The sequence below is a fragment of the Empidonax traillii genome, unplaced genomic scaffold (assembly GCF_003031625.1).
Source record: "Empidonax traillii isolate 1590-97213 ecotype Southwest subspecies unplaced genomic scaffold, ASM303162v1 scaffold933:size234345, whole genome shotgun sequence".
NCBI lineage: Eukaryota > Metazoa > Chordata > Aves > Passeriformes > Tyrannidae > Empidonax > Empidonax traillii.
Window position 1 is genome coordinate 157,193 of NW_020956126.1, and position 16,054 is coordinate 173,246.

General features: G+C 36.8%; 1 protein-coding gene across 3 annotated transcripts in view; it reads left to right on the forward strand.

Moving 5' to 3' along the window:
- Window positions 1-479: 479 nt before the first annotated feature.
- SPAG1 (sperm associated antigen 1) overlaps window positions 480-16,054 on the forward strand; it is a 39,865-nt gene continuing 24,290 nt past the window's right edge. The window contains exons 1-10 of one of the 3 annotated variants that reach the window (XM_027903097.1): window positions 480-510; window positions 2,312-2,453; window positions 3,020-3,179; window positions 3,543-3,668; window positions 8,190-8,257; window positions 10,315-10,433; window positions 10,925-11,030; window positions 12,302-12,432; window positions 13,092-13,198; window positions 15,166-15,328. In XM_027903097.1, the coding sequence (XP_027758898.1) occupies window positions 495-510; window positions 2,312-2,453; window positions 3,020-3,179; window positions 3,543-3,668; window positions 8,190-8,257; window positions 10,315-10,433; window positions 10,925-11,030; window positions 12,302-12,432; window positions 13,092-13,198; window positions 15,166-15,328 (1,138 nt within the window). In that variant the 5' untranslated portion in view covers window positions 480-494. Of the gene's footprint in view, window positions 511-902; window positions 944-1,033; window positions 1,133-2,311; window positions 2,454-3,019; window positions 3,180-3,542; window positions 3,669-8,189; window positions 8,258-10,314; window positions 10,434-10,924; window positions 11,031-12,301; window positions 12,433-13,091; window positions 13,199-15,165; window positions 15,329-16,054 lie in introns of those variants that run through there. The other 2 variants (XM_027903099.1, XM_027903098.1) reach the window with 2 other exon arrangements.

The window sequence follows — 16,054 nt, forward strand, 5'->3', positions numbered from 1 at the left end:
TTTTGCTTTTCAGATGACTTCTCAGGGGTCTGTAATAAAAAGATCAAAGTGGCGATTTTGTTTTGAGAAGCCAAAACTTTTTGCATCTGTCTGTTTGGAATGTATGTTATGTAGTAGTACTAAACTCTGCTACAAAATACTGCTGAATTGTGCGTGCTTGATCTCAATTTTGATGGTGCTAATGATGCTGTTCCATTGAGATACTGTGTTTAACTTACCGCTGTAATAAGGTATCTTTAAGGTGTGCATGACTGTTCTGGCTCATAAATGAGCTGCAGTGGCTTGTTATAGGGGATAAAGAAAAGCAGTCTGAGATGATGTTTTGGAGCTGTTGGTTAAGATTTTCTTAGTTATCTGATCTCTGCTGTTAAGACTAGGTTTTTCCAGGAAAGCAGATGTACTTGGGTATAAATGATAGCTTTTTTGCTACACAAGCTTGGCCTGCATAGCCTGCATCTTATGCCTGAATAACAGAAAGAAGGGTCACTACTGCCATGGCTGCTCAGAAGGGTGAGGAGGAGAGGGCAGGAACGTTGCTGTCGAAGGTTTGGGGGCGGGTTTGGCCGTACTGCGGGCACGGTCGGTGCTTCCTTCTGCCAGGCACGCGGAGAAGAGCATCCTCTGCCACTGGGGACCTGCTGTAGGGAGCAGCGCCGGGAACTGCAGGGCTGACAGGCAGCGCTGGTGCGGGCACGGCGGGACGCCGGCATTGGGAGGGCACTGCCTGAGTAAAGCACTACGCTGGAAACAAGAGAGTGACGATTATCAAGCCTTCACCCCCAGGTGCGGTATCTCTGCCCCCCGCAGCAGGTGGGGGCGGGCGCTGCCGCCGCTCCCCTTAGCCCTGACCGCAGCCGCGCCTGCGCGCCGGGCAGCGAAGGTGGGGCGGCCCCGGCCGAGGGACGGCCGTGTGCGGGTCCGGGGGCAGCGCGGCACCGGACAGGTGGGTGCCGAGTCGGGCGGGGGACGCCCATGTCGCCGCTGGAGCTCGGCGGGGCTCTGTGGGAGCCCGGCCAGGGTGTCCGCGGGGAGCACAGCGCCGTGTCCGCGCCGCCATGTTGTACATAGCAGCGGTTGCTAAGCTCGGGCTGGCGGCGCTGCCCGGGCCCCGGCGGTGGGTGCCGCTCCCCGGGTAAATTCCCGACCCCGGGCGATGTGGAAGGGGTGTTGGAGGGGGGCGCTCCGGGCTGTGGCGGTACCTTGCCCCCGAGCAGCCGCGGTGTCCGTGTCGGCGCCGTGCCCCGGGCAGCTCCCTTCTTTCCATGAAAATACTGAAACGGGAGAAGACGCTGGTTTGTGATGAGCTTTTTACTCAAATTTAATTATTTACTGCATTCGTACGGCTTTCCATGCACGATGTTTTTTTTTTTCAGTACCGAAACTGTAAGGTCTTGGGGCAGAATCTCTGTTATGGTCACCTAATTATTGACCAGTTATTATTTAAGTGATAGTATATTGTAAACGTTTTTTGTGCAACTACAATTTAATAGGTGTAGTTATGTTAGTCATTAGAACACAGTTATTTTAACTGGGTTTATATTTGCACATAGTTGTTATTGCACATTAGATAGCTGCTCATCTTGTACTCGTTAAAAATAACTTATCGCTTTATGCATTATATAAAGGGGGAAAGAGTGAAGAATTTCAGCTCCATAGAGCTTGGGATCAAAACAGAAAAAGATGCAGATGAACAGATCGAAGGAACAGGGAGGCGGAAGTGTCCCATTTGAACCCCTCACTTTATCAGTGACATACTTACTGGAAAAGGCTTATATTACTACTGTAGTATAATCAAATACACAGAAAATGCAGTTAGTGAACAAAGGAAACTAGATTTATTTTTGCTACAGAGAAGGCAAAGGTTATTATTTCGTTAGATACAATGTTGGTTAACATCTTCCCTCTGAAAAAAGCAGTCTCCTGCACCATCTTATCCTTCATGCTTATCATACTTTCTTAAATAGGTAGTATTATATTGTATTTAAAGAAAAATCGAGATTGTGGTTGGCAAAAATTGGGAATTTTTGTTTAAGCAGACTTTCTGAATTGTTCTGCTTTGCAGAAGCAGTAGAGTTGCATACACTCTTCATACAAAGCATCTCTCATATGCAACCATACTTCTGTCAATAAACCCTGACGAGAACAGCTCATATGATCAGGTCTTCAAATCTGATTTTTTTTCTTTTGTGGCAGTAGATCTACTTGCACAAGAGAGTGGAGTGTGAGCAGGTTTATTCCTTAAATTGGCATTGCTTCAAAATATAGCTAAGTACCTACAGGATCACTAAATTTTTTTCCTTTTAGTATTTAGCTATGGGTGATGAGTCAGTACCATTTTTGCTGGACCAAGGAACCACTAAAACATATCAAATACCTATTAGTCATCTGGATTACAAATTCATTGAAAAATGCACAGATGTTAAGCACCTGGAAAAGATTCTCAGAGTATTAAGGTAAAAATATTTTCTTATCTTCATTAATAATTATATTCCTGTTCTGTAAAATTTGAGGGAACCCTCACCTAAATACTAGTATCTGCCTGAACCTCTTTGTGACTTTTTAATTTAAAAATTAAAATACAGAGTTAAAGTAATCATGTTAAAAGTGTCCCAATAATAACACTAGAAATCCAAGTCCTGATTTAACTATCAAAAAGGTTTGAGTAACTGAATGTCAGGTTTTTTTTCAAAATGCTGTACTGTATTTTGGTTCTATTATGATCCTTCTTGCCTAACTCTGGTTAGGCAAGGTGCCACACTGTTTAACTTTTACTGAAAATGACACAAAATTTTTTTTATGAGCACTGTGATGATAATTTGAACTGTATATGTATGGACATTGGAAAATGGTTTAGGGTCAACTGGAATTTTCTGATGAAAATGTTACTAGATGACAGTAAAATTGAATTGTAACAGGGAAATAGTCTTCTCTAGTCATTGTAGTGACTACAGATGGAGGGAAATATGGAGGACACAGTGCAGTTTAGTTTTGTTAACTTTTATATCTTTGCATGTGAAAGGTCTGGTGAGGAGGGATGTTACCCCGAACTTACCTTGGTTTGTGAAAAGCGTATTGAGCATTTAGATCCAAAGAGCAGAGCTCTGAGAAAAGATAAGCCTGCAGCCACAGCTTCTGATTTCACAGCTGAAGAGTGGGAAACAATTAATGATGAGCTGATGGTACAGTATCTAGTTTATAATGATCCATAATATAATAACTTTGATGTATCAGTCTTCCTCTTCTTGTGCCTAAGTAGAATGTAATTATTTGATTAAATGAGGAAATGATCAAAGGATTTTGTTGTAGTTTTTTAATTGTTTTCTTGAGTTAGTGTCACTGAACCTTCAGTGCCTATTTTAACTCTACCATTTTTTTTTTGTAGACTGCTTTGTATTCAAAAAAACAGTACTGCTTTCTTTTCTTAATTCCTTTTCCCCTTAATAGCAATGTTCTGTAAGTATAGTTGTTAGGGTGATTGTAGACTGTGAAGTAAATCTGCTCTGCTACCTTAAGGTACAGATATATTATTTATTTATTTTCAGAACTGGGTGACAGAAATGAATGAAGATGATAAGAAATCACAGTTCCTGAGAACAGACACACCAAATGAAAATCAAGATAACTTGCCTCCCATTCGTTGTTCCAGCAGCTGTCTTCCTGCTAAGCAGGTATCTCCAGTTTTCTGATGTGTTTTAATTATGGGAAATTTTATATGTACAAACTTCCAATCATTGAGCCTTTCTTACTAAATTTATTTTACTAACCAGAAAGTAAAAACCTTTAATCTCCCTTGTGAGAGACCAATGCTTAAACAAAAGTGCTTTCTTTGTACTAGCCTGGGTCTTGTAATAATATTTTAATTCAGATCAAGAACTCACTGCTAGAGCAGATCTCCTTAAACACCCTTTTATGTTCTTTGACTCATGTTTCAGAATGGTTTTTATGCATATGAATCAGGTTTCTTTTGGATAAAATTATCCAGGAGATTTTCTCCAGCTGCCAGTAGGCTTTTGTTCCATGGGGCTGGACAGGAGCTAGTCCAAAACAAATACCCTGAAACAGATACGCTGGGGATCTTAGATCTTCTGCACCAATTGTTTCATTCTGTAGCCATTTCTGTATTGGGTTGCGCTGCCTTTGATTGCCCTTTTTGTTTTTCTGCCTTGAGTTGCCATTCCCACTGCACTCATATAGCATACTTCCTAATTTAGCCATTAAGCACACTTAACAAATCTTCACAATTAAGAACAAATACTTATATTTTCCCTAGGTATTAGTTTCCTTATGTGTTTTTTTTCCAACTTATTTATCTGCCTAAAATCAGTTTTGTCTGTGATTGGCTTTTCTTGCTAATAGTAAATGTAGTGCTACTGGGGGGATTGGCATACAAATAGGTGTGGGATGGGATTTTTCTGAGTTGTCAGATGTTGTCATAGATCACTTTAGTCCAATTCTCAAAATTTTCTTTACAATTCTGGGACACTGCTATAACAATTTCACTGAAATATTTCTCTTCTGGGATGTTTGGGAGTCAGAAATGTGATGAAAGTATCCTCAGAGGTCATGTGATATTTCTTATTAATTGTTTTGGGTTTTTTTATATATTAGTAATATATTAGTTTATTAATATATATTTAATACATTAGTAAATGCCTGATTTTTGTTCCTTTGTTGTCAGAAACTGCTTCTTGTTGTCAGCTAGTACTTAGACATTGGGCCAAGATATTTGGGATAGCGAGGCACTCTTAGTATTGAGACTAAGACGTGCTTTTGTTTTGTTTGGTTTGTGTTTTTTTTTTTGTTTGGGTTTTTTTCATTAATCTGTATTCTTTCACATTTTGCAATATGTATTCCTCTTGACTAACCCCTTATGCTGAGCTGGAGAGTGCCACTGTGGCTTTACTGTTGATTCATGTCCTGCATGAGTGCTTGTTTCAACAGAAAATGGTAAATAAAATACCAGGAGAACTCAGTGAATCCAGGTTGGAAGGTAAACATAAAATAGCAGAAAGTGTCTTGAAATGTAGGATACGCAGTTTTACTAAAGAGGATGTGTTCTTCATTCAAAGATAAAAATATTTATTCACATTTTTTCTCCTCCTTTAAATCATGCAACAGTCTTCAGGTCAAGCTTTGTTCTTTTGTTCTTCACCTTTTGTTCTCCATACAAGGTTTAGATGTTAGCAGTATTACTCAGGAAACCTAGATACAGCTTTACTTTATATGTGGCATGTGATTTCCATTCCTTTTGTCCAAGCAGGTGGCCTCTGAAATAACTGTAACCTGTCCTGGAAGAGAGAAGGGAGGCTTGAAACTACCTTTTAGAATTCAGTCTTTTTATGCAGTGCTACAGTTACATCACTACTAGATCACTACTGAATAAAAAGAAACTGTTTCTATAGTTTACACTAAATTTATATTTGTAATATGAAATCCAAAAATATTTGAATGTATATAATCAGCTTTTTTTCTTTTCTTTCTCTCTGATAAAGTTATGTGTAATCTTACAGTTCTTAAACATGTTTTGATAATCAGTTATTACTAATTTTCAGACTGGCATTATATAATTTTTTAAGTGGTATCAAGTTTAAAGTTGGCACGATAAATTTCTCTGCTAGGAAGAAATGCACAGACCTTTCTGTAATTTTATGTTATTACTTGATTGGAGACTGTTCATCTGATCCGATGCATAAAAAGTTCAGCATCTTCAATTAAGCCAAATCTGGAAATTCTTACTGACCCTAAAACACTGGATTGCACCAGTGGGTACCAGTTTGGTAAATGGAAGAATCTTTTTTTTTGTCTGTAACCAGATACAAAATGTAGGTAGAGTTTCAGTTTACTGGTGATAGCTTATAATTCTATATAGTGTTTTCTTTTTACTGATGTGAAATCCTGGGGAAGATTTTCCAAAAATGAATAGAAAAGAGTTAAGTTTATGCAATATTTCCCTCTTTAACACAATGTGGAAGTTTGTCTTACATCCCTGTTTTTCTGTCACACTGCCTTACTTCTTCCGGAGAAAACTAAAGCATGGGTTTAAAGATATTCATGTTCAAAAGACTGCATTTATGGGATTTCAGCATAGGTTCTTTTGCCAAACATGGTTTGCTAATACTATTCCAGAAAGATTTCTGTCTTCAAATACCTCCTCATGCTACTGTCCAGGGCATGCATCACACATTCCAGGGTTTACATTATAAAAATCCACTGTGATAGGATCTATATAGCCCTCATGTTATTTTGGATATTCTGAACTAAAAAAGAATACTGGTTGCTTGACACATTAAAGCAGTGTCTTCGGCCAGCATGCAGGGCCTACAAGAGAAGTAAGGACAAATTCCGTGTCACCAGAACTGAAGCCAGTCTGTGTGTTGCTCGTTGGCCCATTGAAAATGCTCAATGGGCTTCAGAACCTGTGATATCCACGTGTTGTGAGTTCTGTGGCAAGAAAAATGACCAGCACAAAGATTTTTACTTTTTTTTTTTAGTCCCACAGCATGCAAACATGTATCTTTCATTGGATGAGGTGCTGTGAAATATTACTGATGGAGAAATTCCAGACTCTGCTGGAATCACAACTTTGTTACAATTGCCTCAAGAGTATGAGGCCTAGATTTTTTAAAATTGATTTTTGAGTCAATGCTTTTGCCTTATTCCTTAAAAGTACATGCTGTAGTTCTCTCCCTAAGTTGAAGTTGTATTACTCTAAGTACCTTATGCATTTTCTTCTTCCAGTTTCAGTATTTTTGTGCTTATTTAAGTTAATGACTTCTGGTTTGAAAAAAAGATTTGGTATTTATTAAATTAGCACATTTGTAATATACACCAGGATACATATATAATGATAACTCATGTTTCAGGAAGGCATATTTAGGAGTTCCCTCCTCCAAACATACACGGATCACTAAATGTATTTGTCATTTTGTCTCGCTTCTTGAAAGACAGAACATTAAGAGTAATTCTGAAGCTATATACTATAAAAGTTTGTGTAACCTAACATTATAGATAGTCAGAAGTGTTTACAGGAAGGGTCACATTTGCATTATGTAAATTGAGTTGTTTACATGCAACTGCAGAAATATGTCCTTGTTGCAGTGTCACCACTCGTAAAGCAAGTTTAAGTGCCTGCTGCTTATTTCTTTGGTCCAGTTGAACTGGTACAGATATTTGGGGATTGTACTGTGATATCTATTATTTGTTTGAACACAGAAAATTGTAAATCTGCAACTCTACAAAGAATTACAGTGGTATAACTTAGTGAATGATGGATCACAAGTTAATAGAAGGGCAAAATAGCCAGGACAGAGTAGATGGGAGTATTTTGAACTGGCTGTTCCACTTTGAAATACCTGTTGGGAACCACACCTCGCTATTAAGTATTTTGAAGTCAACAACCAGGGAGGGACATATCAGAAATAAAGTCTCATGAGAGAAGAAGGATTGATGCCAAAGGTGACAGTTATGGAAATAGATTCCAGTAGTGTAGGAGATGGGTTGCAATACAAGTCAGTCAAATCTGGTTTTGGGACAGATTGTTGCAGGAAGATCCTGAAGATAAGTTTTAGGTAAGGCAAACCCCAGTGATGAAGCTTGTCTAAAAGCTAGAATGAATGTAAATCATCTTAGGAATTTGCTTTAGTGGAGTGATAAATACTCAGAAGAAGTCCAGACATTATTTTGAAGTCAATTATGTGTAAGTTTGTGGTGAGGGTTCCAGGGATTATCAAAATTTATGCATTGTATTCTCCTGGAAAAGGCATGCCTAAAATTAAGTTAGTGATTCAATCTTCATGTGAAACACCTCATCACAAAGCTGGGTTGTCCCAAAACTGAGTTCTCCCTTGCTGGGTTGAAAAGATGGTTGGGAACGTGGCATCACAAGATACTAATTAGGAAAGAGTAGTCTCCTGTCTGAAGGTTTTATTCAGTGCCTCTGTGACTTGTAACAGGTCAAGGGAGAGAAAATGTAAGACTGAAGAGCTCCTCAGATTACAATGGTATGTGAAATGAATAAAGATTTTCTTTAAAGCAACACAATTCACATTTTCAAGATTATGCTGAGATTAGTCGCAAATAGCATTGGTTACTCAGAATATGTGTTGCAGAAACAAAACTAAAAAAAAAAAAAAAGCTCTGCAATTTCCACTGCAAAAAATTGTCTTACTGGCTGTTTGGTTCTCTTTCAGATCAAAACACTGCAAAACAAACAAAGAAACAAGAAAAACATTCCACGGGATTACAGTGAATGGGAAAAGTAGGTTAAATCCTTTATATTCAAGTTTTTAGTAAATCTTATTTATTTGTTTAATTAGGGAACACATTTGTATTTTCCAGAAACATAGTATTAAGGTCAGTACTTCAGGGAACTGTAACATTTCTATGAAACTTCATTTTTTCTTAATAAATATTCTGTTAAAATGCAAATGATACTTTGTTTTGCTAACATCTGAGAACAAGTTAGTTTATACTTTTGGACCAGCTGTGTGAAGTACAGCAAGTAATCAGAAAAATAAAGACTGATTTTTTTTTTTTCATTTCAGATTTAGTTTTTCTGTTCAGCATCAAAGATATAACTCTATAGAGATACATAAAAGCAAGGAATTACAATTAATAACTGAATTTTTTAAAAGCAGTTCTAGAGTTACATTATAAGGGCTTATAAATTTGATCTTCTCTATACCTAAAGCCACAATTCTAAATGAAAAACAAAACTGATGAATATTTACTTCTGCACTGAACTCTTCTGACCTCAAAGAATGAGCTTCAGGCAGGTGCATCAGTTTACTCAGATGCAATTACACATAATCGAGATTTAGACAGTAGCTATTTTGAGAGTGGATGGAGCCATAATATAAAGACGCTCTCTGCATCATGTAATGGTGGTTTATTTTCATCCCAAGTTATGTGACAGATTAATAGCTAAAATGTTGAACACAGAGGGGGGAAAGCACATAATTCTCTGTTTTGCATGGTAGAAGCGTTTCTTGAGTTCCTGAAATCTGGAATATGGTGCTGTGGAATCAGAGTGAGGAGGCTCGAGTTTCCAGTGCTGTAGATGGGGAGCTAAATCTAGATATTGGGGGGGGGGATAATGAAACTCTACCCCAGAATGCCTACAAAAACCCTGTTCTGCATAAGATGTTGTTTTTACAAACAGGTGTGCGTATCAGTTATTTTCATGTGTATACTGTGGCTTTCCTGGTAAAATATGGACAAAGAAAGTAGGTTGTCAGAATAACTTCTGCAACAATTTATTCTTTCATCCTTCTTTCCACTGTAATCCAAATTTCCAAAGTAATCATTTGTAGATTTTGTTTGCAGTTTTATATACACAATCTTTAAGTGCTCTAGCACGTTGATAATACTACAATTTGTGAATTTTCCCCTATAATGTATTTATTTTGAATTATGAGTATACTGAAGCAGAAGTGGTTTGAAAGAAATTTTCCAATTTGAAGCATGTCAGGTTTTCAAAACATTTTGTGGATAATTTCAAAACTTTCAAGTAATTCTTGATGCAATTCCTGAACAAAACATTTTGCTTCTTATTTTGAAAACACTTACTTGAAATGTGGTTAATTTATAATAAGAAGGTAACAGTAAGCTAGCAAAAGATCAGATTAAAAATGGAGAACAATTAGTTTTACCTGAAAAGGTTTTGAATTTGATAAATTTTCAAAATGGTATCTCTATTTCAGATATTATATGCATTGTCAAGATCCCTATGGAAAGCAAACACTGGTTTTCATTAAACTCTACGCAAAAAACCATGAAACACAGTGTTTCTAGTTAGTGTAGGAATTGGTTATTATCATACTTGTTTTATAGGACTATGGCAGCAGTATTTCTTTACATGAATTCCCAAACACTGTTTTCAAAAGCTGCTTCAGAGTAGCTTTGGAAGCATCTGAGACGATTCTGAAATCTCTCTCAGGTTTATTGTATTAATTGCTTTGAAGCTGTTTCTTAGTTATTTTGGCAGAGGTTAATAGAGCAGTTTGATGGGGCTGGGATTAGGCCTGATGATACCAATTCTTAAATGTTTTCTTTTTGGGGGAGATGGTGAGGAGGTGAGGCAGAGATTTTTCTGAGGAGGAAGAGAAGGGGTAATATATAAGCAGGAGAAGCACACAAAAACTACACCACAAGGGAGGGAGTTAAGACTAAACATCTTTTTCCTAACTAGCCACACATAATTGAACACTTAATCTCTTTTCTTTTGGTTTATAATAGGAATATAGTATTCCTTTCTATTAGTCGAGGAGTCTTGCTATGGGGAGTTATTGAATTTGTCATTTTTATTAATTCAAGGTTCGACGTGGAAAAGGAATGTTCTAAAATTGATGAAAACTGTGAAGAAAGTAACTCAAAATCAAGATTATTCAGTAGGCCAAGTCAACCTGTTATCAAAAATACAATAGACACAACTGGTAATGTCTTAGAAACGTAATTTTTCTTTAAGTGTAATAATGTGTTGTAGAGTGTGAATATAAATTGAAGTACATCATAGAGTTAGTGTCTTTATTTTTCAGCCCCTAGATGTGCTGAAAGTTGTTAGATCATCAACTGAGCTTGAAGCCATATTTGAAAAAAATCTAGTCTTGATGTTAATAAGCATTTAGAATGTTTATATTGTGTTTAGGTTGAAAGCTCTTGGTAAAGAAGTAAAGCATAAATCTGGTATTATAAATGAATGGTAGAGGTTAGCCAGCTGTTTTCAGCTTGCACTCTGAATTGTATGTCTATCAGAAGAATTTAGGTTTTACTACAGAAAATAAAATACAAATTTGTCTTTTAATAAGCCACAAGCTTTTTTTAAAAAATATGTAGATTATGACATTGAAAGTATTTTAGCTGGCAGTGTTTTGATTACATCTGTCCAAGTTGTTAGTTGTTGTTATATAGAAATACTTTTTGCTAGGAATGACAAAGAGAGAGAAAATCTTTATTGCTACTCGTGAAAAAGAAAAGGGCAATGAAGCTTTTGCCATTGGTGATTATATGGAAGCAGTGACATATTACACTCGGTGAGTAAATTCTCTTGTGTTCTTATATTTTAATGACTGTTACTTGTAAATATTATGTTTAGAACAATGTGATTGAAGTAACTAATGACAATTAGATTATTTTCAAAAGGGCAAAAAAGCTTTGACAGAAAAATACTTACAGCACTGTTGCATACTGATATTAATTTTTATTTATCAGGAAGAGATGTGGCTAGTGATGAAATGCAGTCTGCAGGTGTCATGAACTTCTTCAGATTTTTCAAAACAGTTGAGATTCAAGGGCATGTTTATGAAAACAAAAGGATAAGCAGTGTGTTGAGAAACGAAATTAATTGTAATTAAATGTTTTTGTAGGATTGTCTCATTGATAGGGTTGTCTCAAGTGTGAATAAGTACAATTGCTTCTCTAATCTATTCTTAGGAGATAAAAAAAAATCACTGTGTGCAGCTTCATCATAACACTGTAATTCGTAACAGTCCAGAAAAAAAAAATTGTGTGTGAACACAAGATTAATAAAAATAAGACTTTTAAAAAGTGCTTGTCTTATTAGTTCAGTGGAGTACATTCAGACTTTGGCTTTATTTATGTAAGTAGAGGTTGTTCCTACAGGACCTCTGTTGTATTTGTTTCAAAAGCAGAAAAGTTCAGTCTGAGTGGAATTGAGTGCATAGGTTATCCCACCATCTCACTTACCCCACTGAGACAGACCTTTTATTCTTTTTTGTTCCCCATGTTCCCTATGCATTGTGCATTTGTGTAAAAGCACATGATCTTGTTTGTCCTCCAGCCATGTTTTTTTTATAAGGAAAGTGTGAGTATTCCACGATGGTGTACCCCCAGCACTTTGCTGTTGTCCACTCTTCCCAGAGTCTTTGCCTTTTACAAACAAGATCAAGGAGAAGCCCATTGGTGCCCCTCACCCCCAGGCTCTTCGCCATAACCACCAGAACTCTGTGATTACTCTTGACACTCTCAAAAGTTTCATTTGGCAGTTTTTTTGGAACCTACATGATGGCAGGAAGAGGGAGTAGTTTAAGTGACAGATGAGCTGTGGCATCTTCTGTGCAACATCTCAGGTCTAAGCCCTGGCAAGCAACAGGCCTCTGAAGACAGTAAATTAGGGGGATAGTTGCCTCTGGTCTTACAAGAGGGAGTTTCTAACCACTACTGTGGTTAGAATATCAGTATTAATATTGTTGTAACACTGTTTTCAGCTTCTAATAGTGAAGAGTTTCTACATTCAGATTTTCTGATTATGAGCCCCCCCATGGTTAATATTCCCTTTTTCTAGGAGTATATCAGTAATACCGACTGCAGCTGCATATAATAACAAAGCTCAAGCAGAAATCAAACTTCAGGACTGGGACAGTGCTTTGCAGGATTGTGAGAAGGTACTAGATATGGAACCTGGCAACATAAAAGGTAAAGTAGAACATAAAGTTGCTCTTCTATCTATTGTTTTCTCTCTAGCAAATAAGAGGCTGTATGCTCATTCATGTTGTTGGTTGACTTAATTGAGCTTTAAATCAGGTCCAAGTATCATTAAGGAAACAGTGTAGCTCCCAAAAGTAATTTCAACAGCTTTTTGGGGAGTTAGGGAAGTTTTATGCAGTTCATCCTGTTGATCTGTAATGAGTATTCTCATATGGTAGCGTGGGGTTAACACCTGTTTGTCATATGATGACTATAAGCACTCTTGTATTCATGCAGGGTAATACTTCCCTAATGCCCACACTGACATATTAATTTCTTTAAAAGCAACATGAAAACAGTGAAAGTTGCTGATTTAATCTTTTGTGAGAGCAAAGACTTGAATGTAGCTACCTGTATTTGCATAGGTGTAGGGAAAAAATAATGTGAAAAGATGCTTCAGAATTCATGATTTTTATCTGAAAAGGTGTCATGTGAAATTGCATTATTGAAAATTATCAAGAGAACATTTATTACTAGTATAGAATCATTATGAAGTAAATGCAAAATTTTAAAAAACACTGTACACTTAATATGTCTAGAAAAAAATAGTGTACTTTTAGCCACTTTATGCTTTAAATACATAACTAATGCACTTTATTCCTTTGTAGCTCTGCTACGCCGTGCCACTGTACACAGTCAGCTGCAGAATTATCAATCAGCCATAGAGGATCTGAATAAAGTATTGTCTGTTGAACCAGAAAACCCTATAGCTAAGGTAGAGATCAGTGAGTTGAATATGGCTAGAAAGAGATTGTTTGCAATTGGAGCATAAAGCGAGTACAGTTTATGTTCTTTTATTTGAAGATGAGTTTTCAGGACACACTCAATCTGCTGTGCTGTTGATCAGTCTGCCAAGACCCAAGTGGTGGAAATTAGGTACTTGAATGTGATCAGATCTGTTCACGACTTAATTGTGAGAAAAAAAATCTTCTCTACTGATGTAATTTAGGTGCCTAAAAATTCGCTGTTGAACATGCTTTCAGTATTAGTGTCTTAGCTGATTAAAATTATTTGGAAATTTCTTTTAAAAAGATCTATTGCGATAGGTGCATTTAAGTTTACACATAATCAAAAGAAACATTCAAGAGAGATGCCAAGGTTTTATTGTTGTAGTGATAAAGTCAGCATAGAAGGAGAGGACCTGGGTTTTGTCCTCCCTTCAGCGTGATCCTCATCTCTCACCTCCAGGCTAGAATGAAAAGCCTTTGATACGCTCTGATAAGTCTGAATTCTTTGTAGCTAATTTTGGATCTAAGAAAGCCAAGATGCTTTCTTTGAAAATCAAGGTCAGGATGTGATCCTTGTGCTATTACTTCAGCTGTTTAGGAGAGGATTGGTTTGTGTCTGTTCATTGGTATCTTGGGGGTGTTTTGCAGGTTAGAACACAGTCCTTGCACTGGGACTCTACATGTGCTGAGAATCTTCAGTACTGGGAAGTTTTGATAGTTAACTGCTCTTTTTCTGTTATTTATGACTGTGAAAAGTTGTATCAAACAGACTGTGCTGAGACTTCTTTCAATACCAGACATAAATACTCATTTTGAGTACACTCTTCTGGAGATCTGAATGCATTAGTTCCTTTGCTGAGCAATGCTTTGGTAGCTCAGAGCAGATGTCTGTACCTTGTCCTTATCCATGCCAGCTATTGTGCCTTGGCCAGGACATCTAGAAAGGACAAGTGTTTGGCAGGGCATTTTTTTCAAGTTGCTCTTTGCTTGGAGGATCCTCAAAACCCTCTTGAGCTAAATATAAGTGTATAGAACGTATACAGAGTGCACATTTATATCCAGAATCCCTACCAGAAAAGTAAATTGATTGTCGGTAACTGGATTTCTTCAAGGTACTTTGTCCATGTGAATCCTTGCTTGATGCTGTTCTTATTTTTGCCTTGAGACAGGGAGTACTGAGATGGCACTTCCTTGCTCAGCACTGAATTAGATTCAGAATAGTGTGTAATGTTGGGTGTATCTTACTCTGCTCTGAAAGTGTAAAGTGGTTTGGGAGTTTAAGGCTTACAGTGACAGTGCAGGTTGATGGCTGAACTTTATGATCTTAAAGGTCTCTTCCAACCCTGGCAATTCTATGATTCTAAGTGCAGTTAAAATTGGGTTTTTTTGAGTAATAAAAAATGTTATGAAATGAGAAGCTGTTTGATCATGTAATTGTAGCTTTTAGAAGTAGAGCAAACCCTTTCATTATTCAGCGGTGACCTGCTATACTGTTAAGACATGATTGTCTCTTGGTTCAAGTTTTATCAGTTACATTCCTCCATCAGACATCAGATTCACCTTAGCATAAATTTTGATTTTGATTTTAGGCTATTTTGGAGATTTTGTAAAGGGCCTCTTTTCCACACGTGTCTTCTTAGTAGACCATGCCAAATATCAGAATAGTAATTTTTTTTTTCTTTCAACTTTTTTTTTATTTTGCTTAAGCAGTTAATTCAAGAAAAATGCTTATTTATTATGTCATATCTTCTGAGAGAGACAGAAATTGAGTGCTAATCTTGGTTTTGATACCAACTCTTGGGAAATTCACATTTATTTGCTCTCTTTTTTATATTGGTAACATCTTGATAGTTCTTCAGTATCTCACATGGATTATGTAATAGAACATATTTGCTATATGTAAATAATAATTTATTTACAAAATAAGAAAGGCTTCTGCTATTCTCTGTTGTAGAAAAATCTGCTGGAGATTGAAGAGAAACTGAAAGGTTTAAAGCCTGTATCTGAGACTCAAAGCAAAGGAAAAAGAATACTCATTCAAGAGATAGAGGATTCACAATGTGATGAAGAAAGAGAGGAAAATACAGAAGAATGTGAAAGAAGTGGCAGAGATAAAAGTAATGTCATATTATTTCCTTTTTTATTTTAATCTGAGGAAAAGAGCATTGCCTTTGTTATTGCAGTGTTTATTCATCCATATTTGCTTGCAAAGAATTTTGTCTCTTTGAAGACCAGAATTATACTCACTGCTTAAAGTAGATCCAAGTGTGAATCTAGAATCCAGTTCTATTACACATCTTTGGAATCCTTTTTGTATTGAATATAACAGAGACAGAGGGAACATGTTGCTATAAATCACCTACTTCCCTGTGCCCTGTGTAGTTTTATACCTGTCCTTTGATGTGGACCCAGTTACAAATATTTTTGGTGTTAAAGACATTTTGTGTTGCTTAGATCTTTCTCTCGCACAGCTCTCCTGGGTTCCCACATCACATTTTGATTCTGCATTTTTCTTCCCTTGATTGGATCAAAGGATGTAAAAATGATCAAGTGATCTGTAATTTTTGTTGTTTGTTTTGAAAATTATCAATCTTTTTTTGGTTTTTAATGAAAGGGTAATGAGGCATGACAGCAATGATTTATGTTTTCTGTGCCTATGTAGTTCTTGATCTTGAAATTAAACCAGTCTGTTAGTTTTCCAACTTAATTGTGAATGTTAGACTGTACATGTGTGATATAACGATGCATTATTTGCATACAGGTTTAAGGAAAATACATTTTTCAAAATCAGTTGGTGTTCACTAAGTCTCCTCAGCTATAACCCTGGAAGAAAGGATGGATGG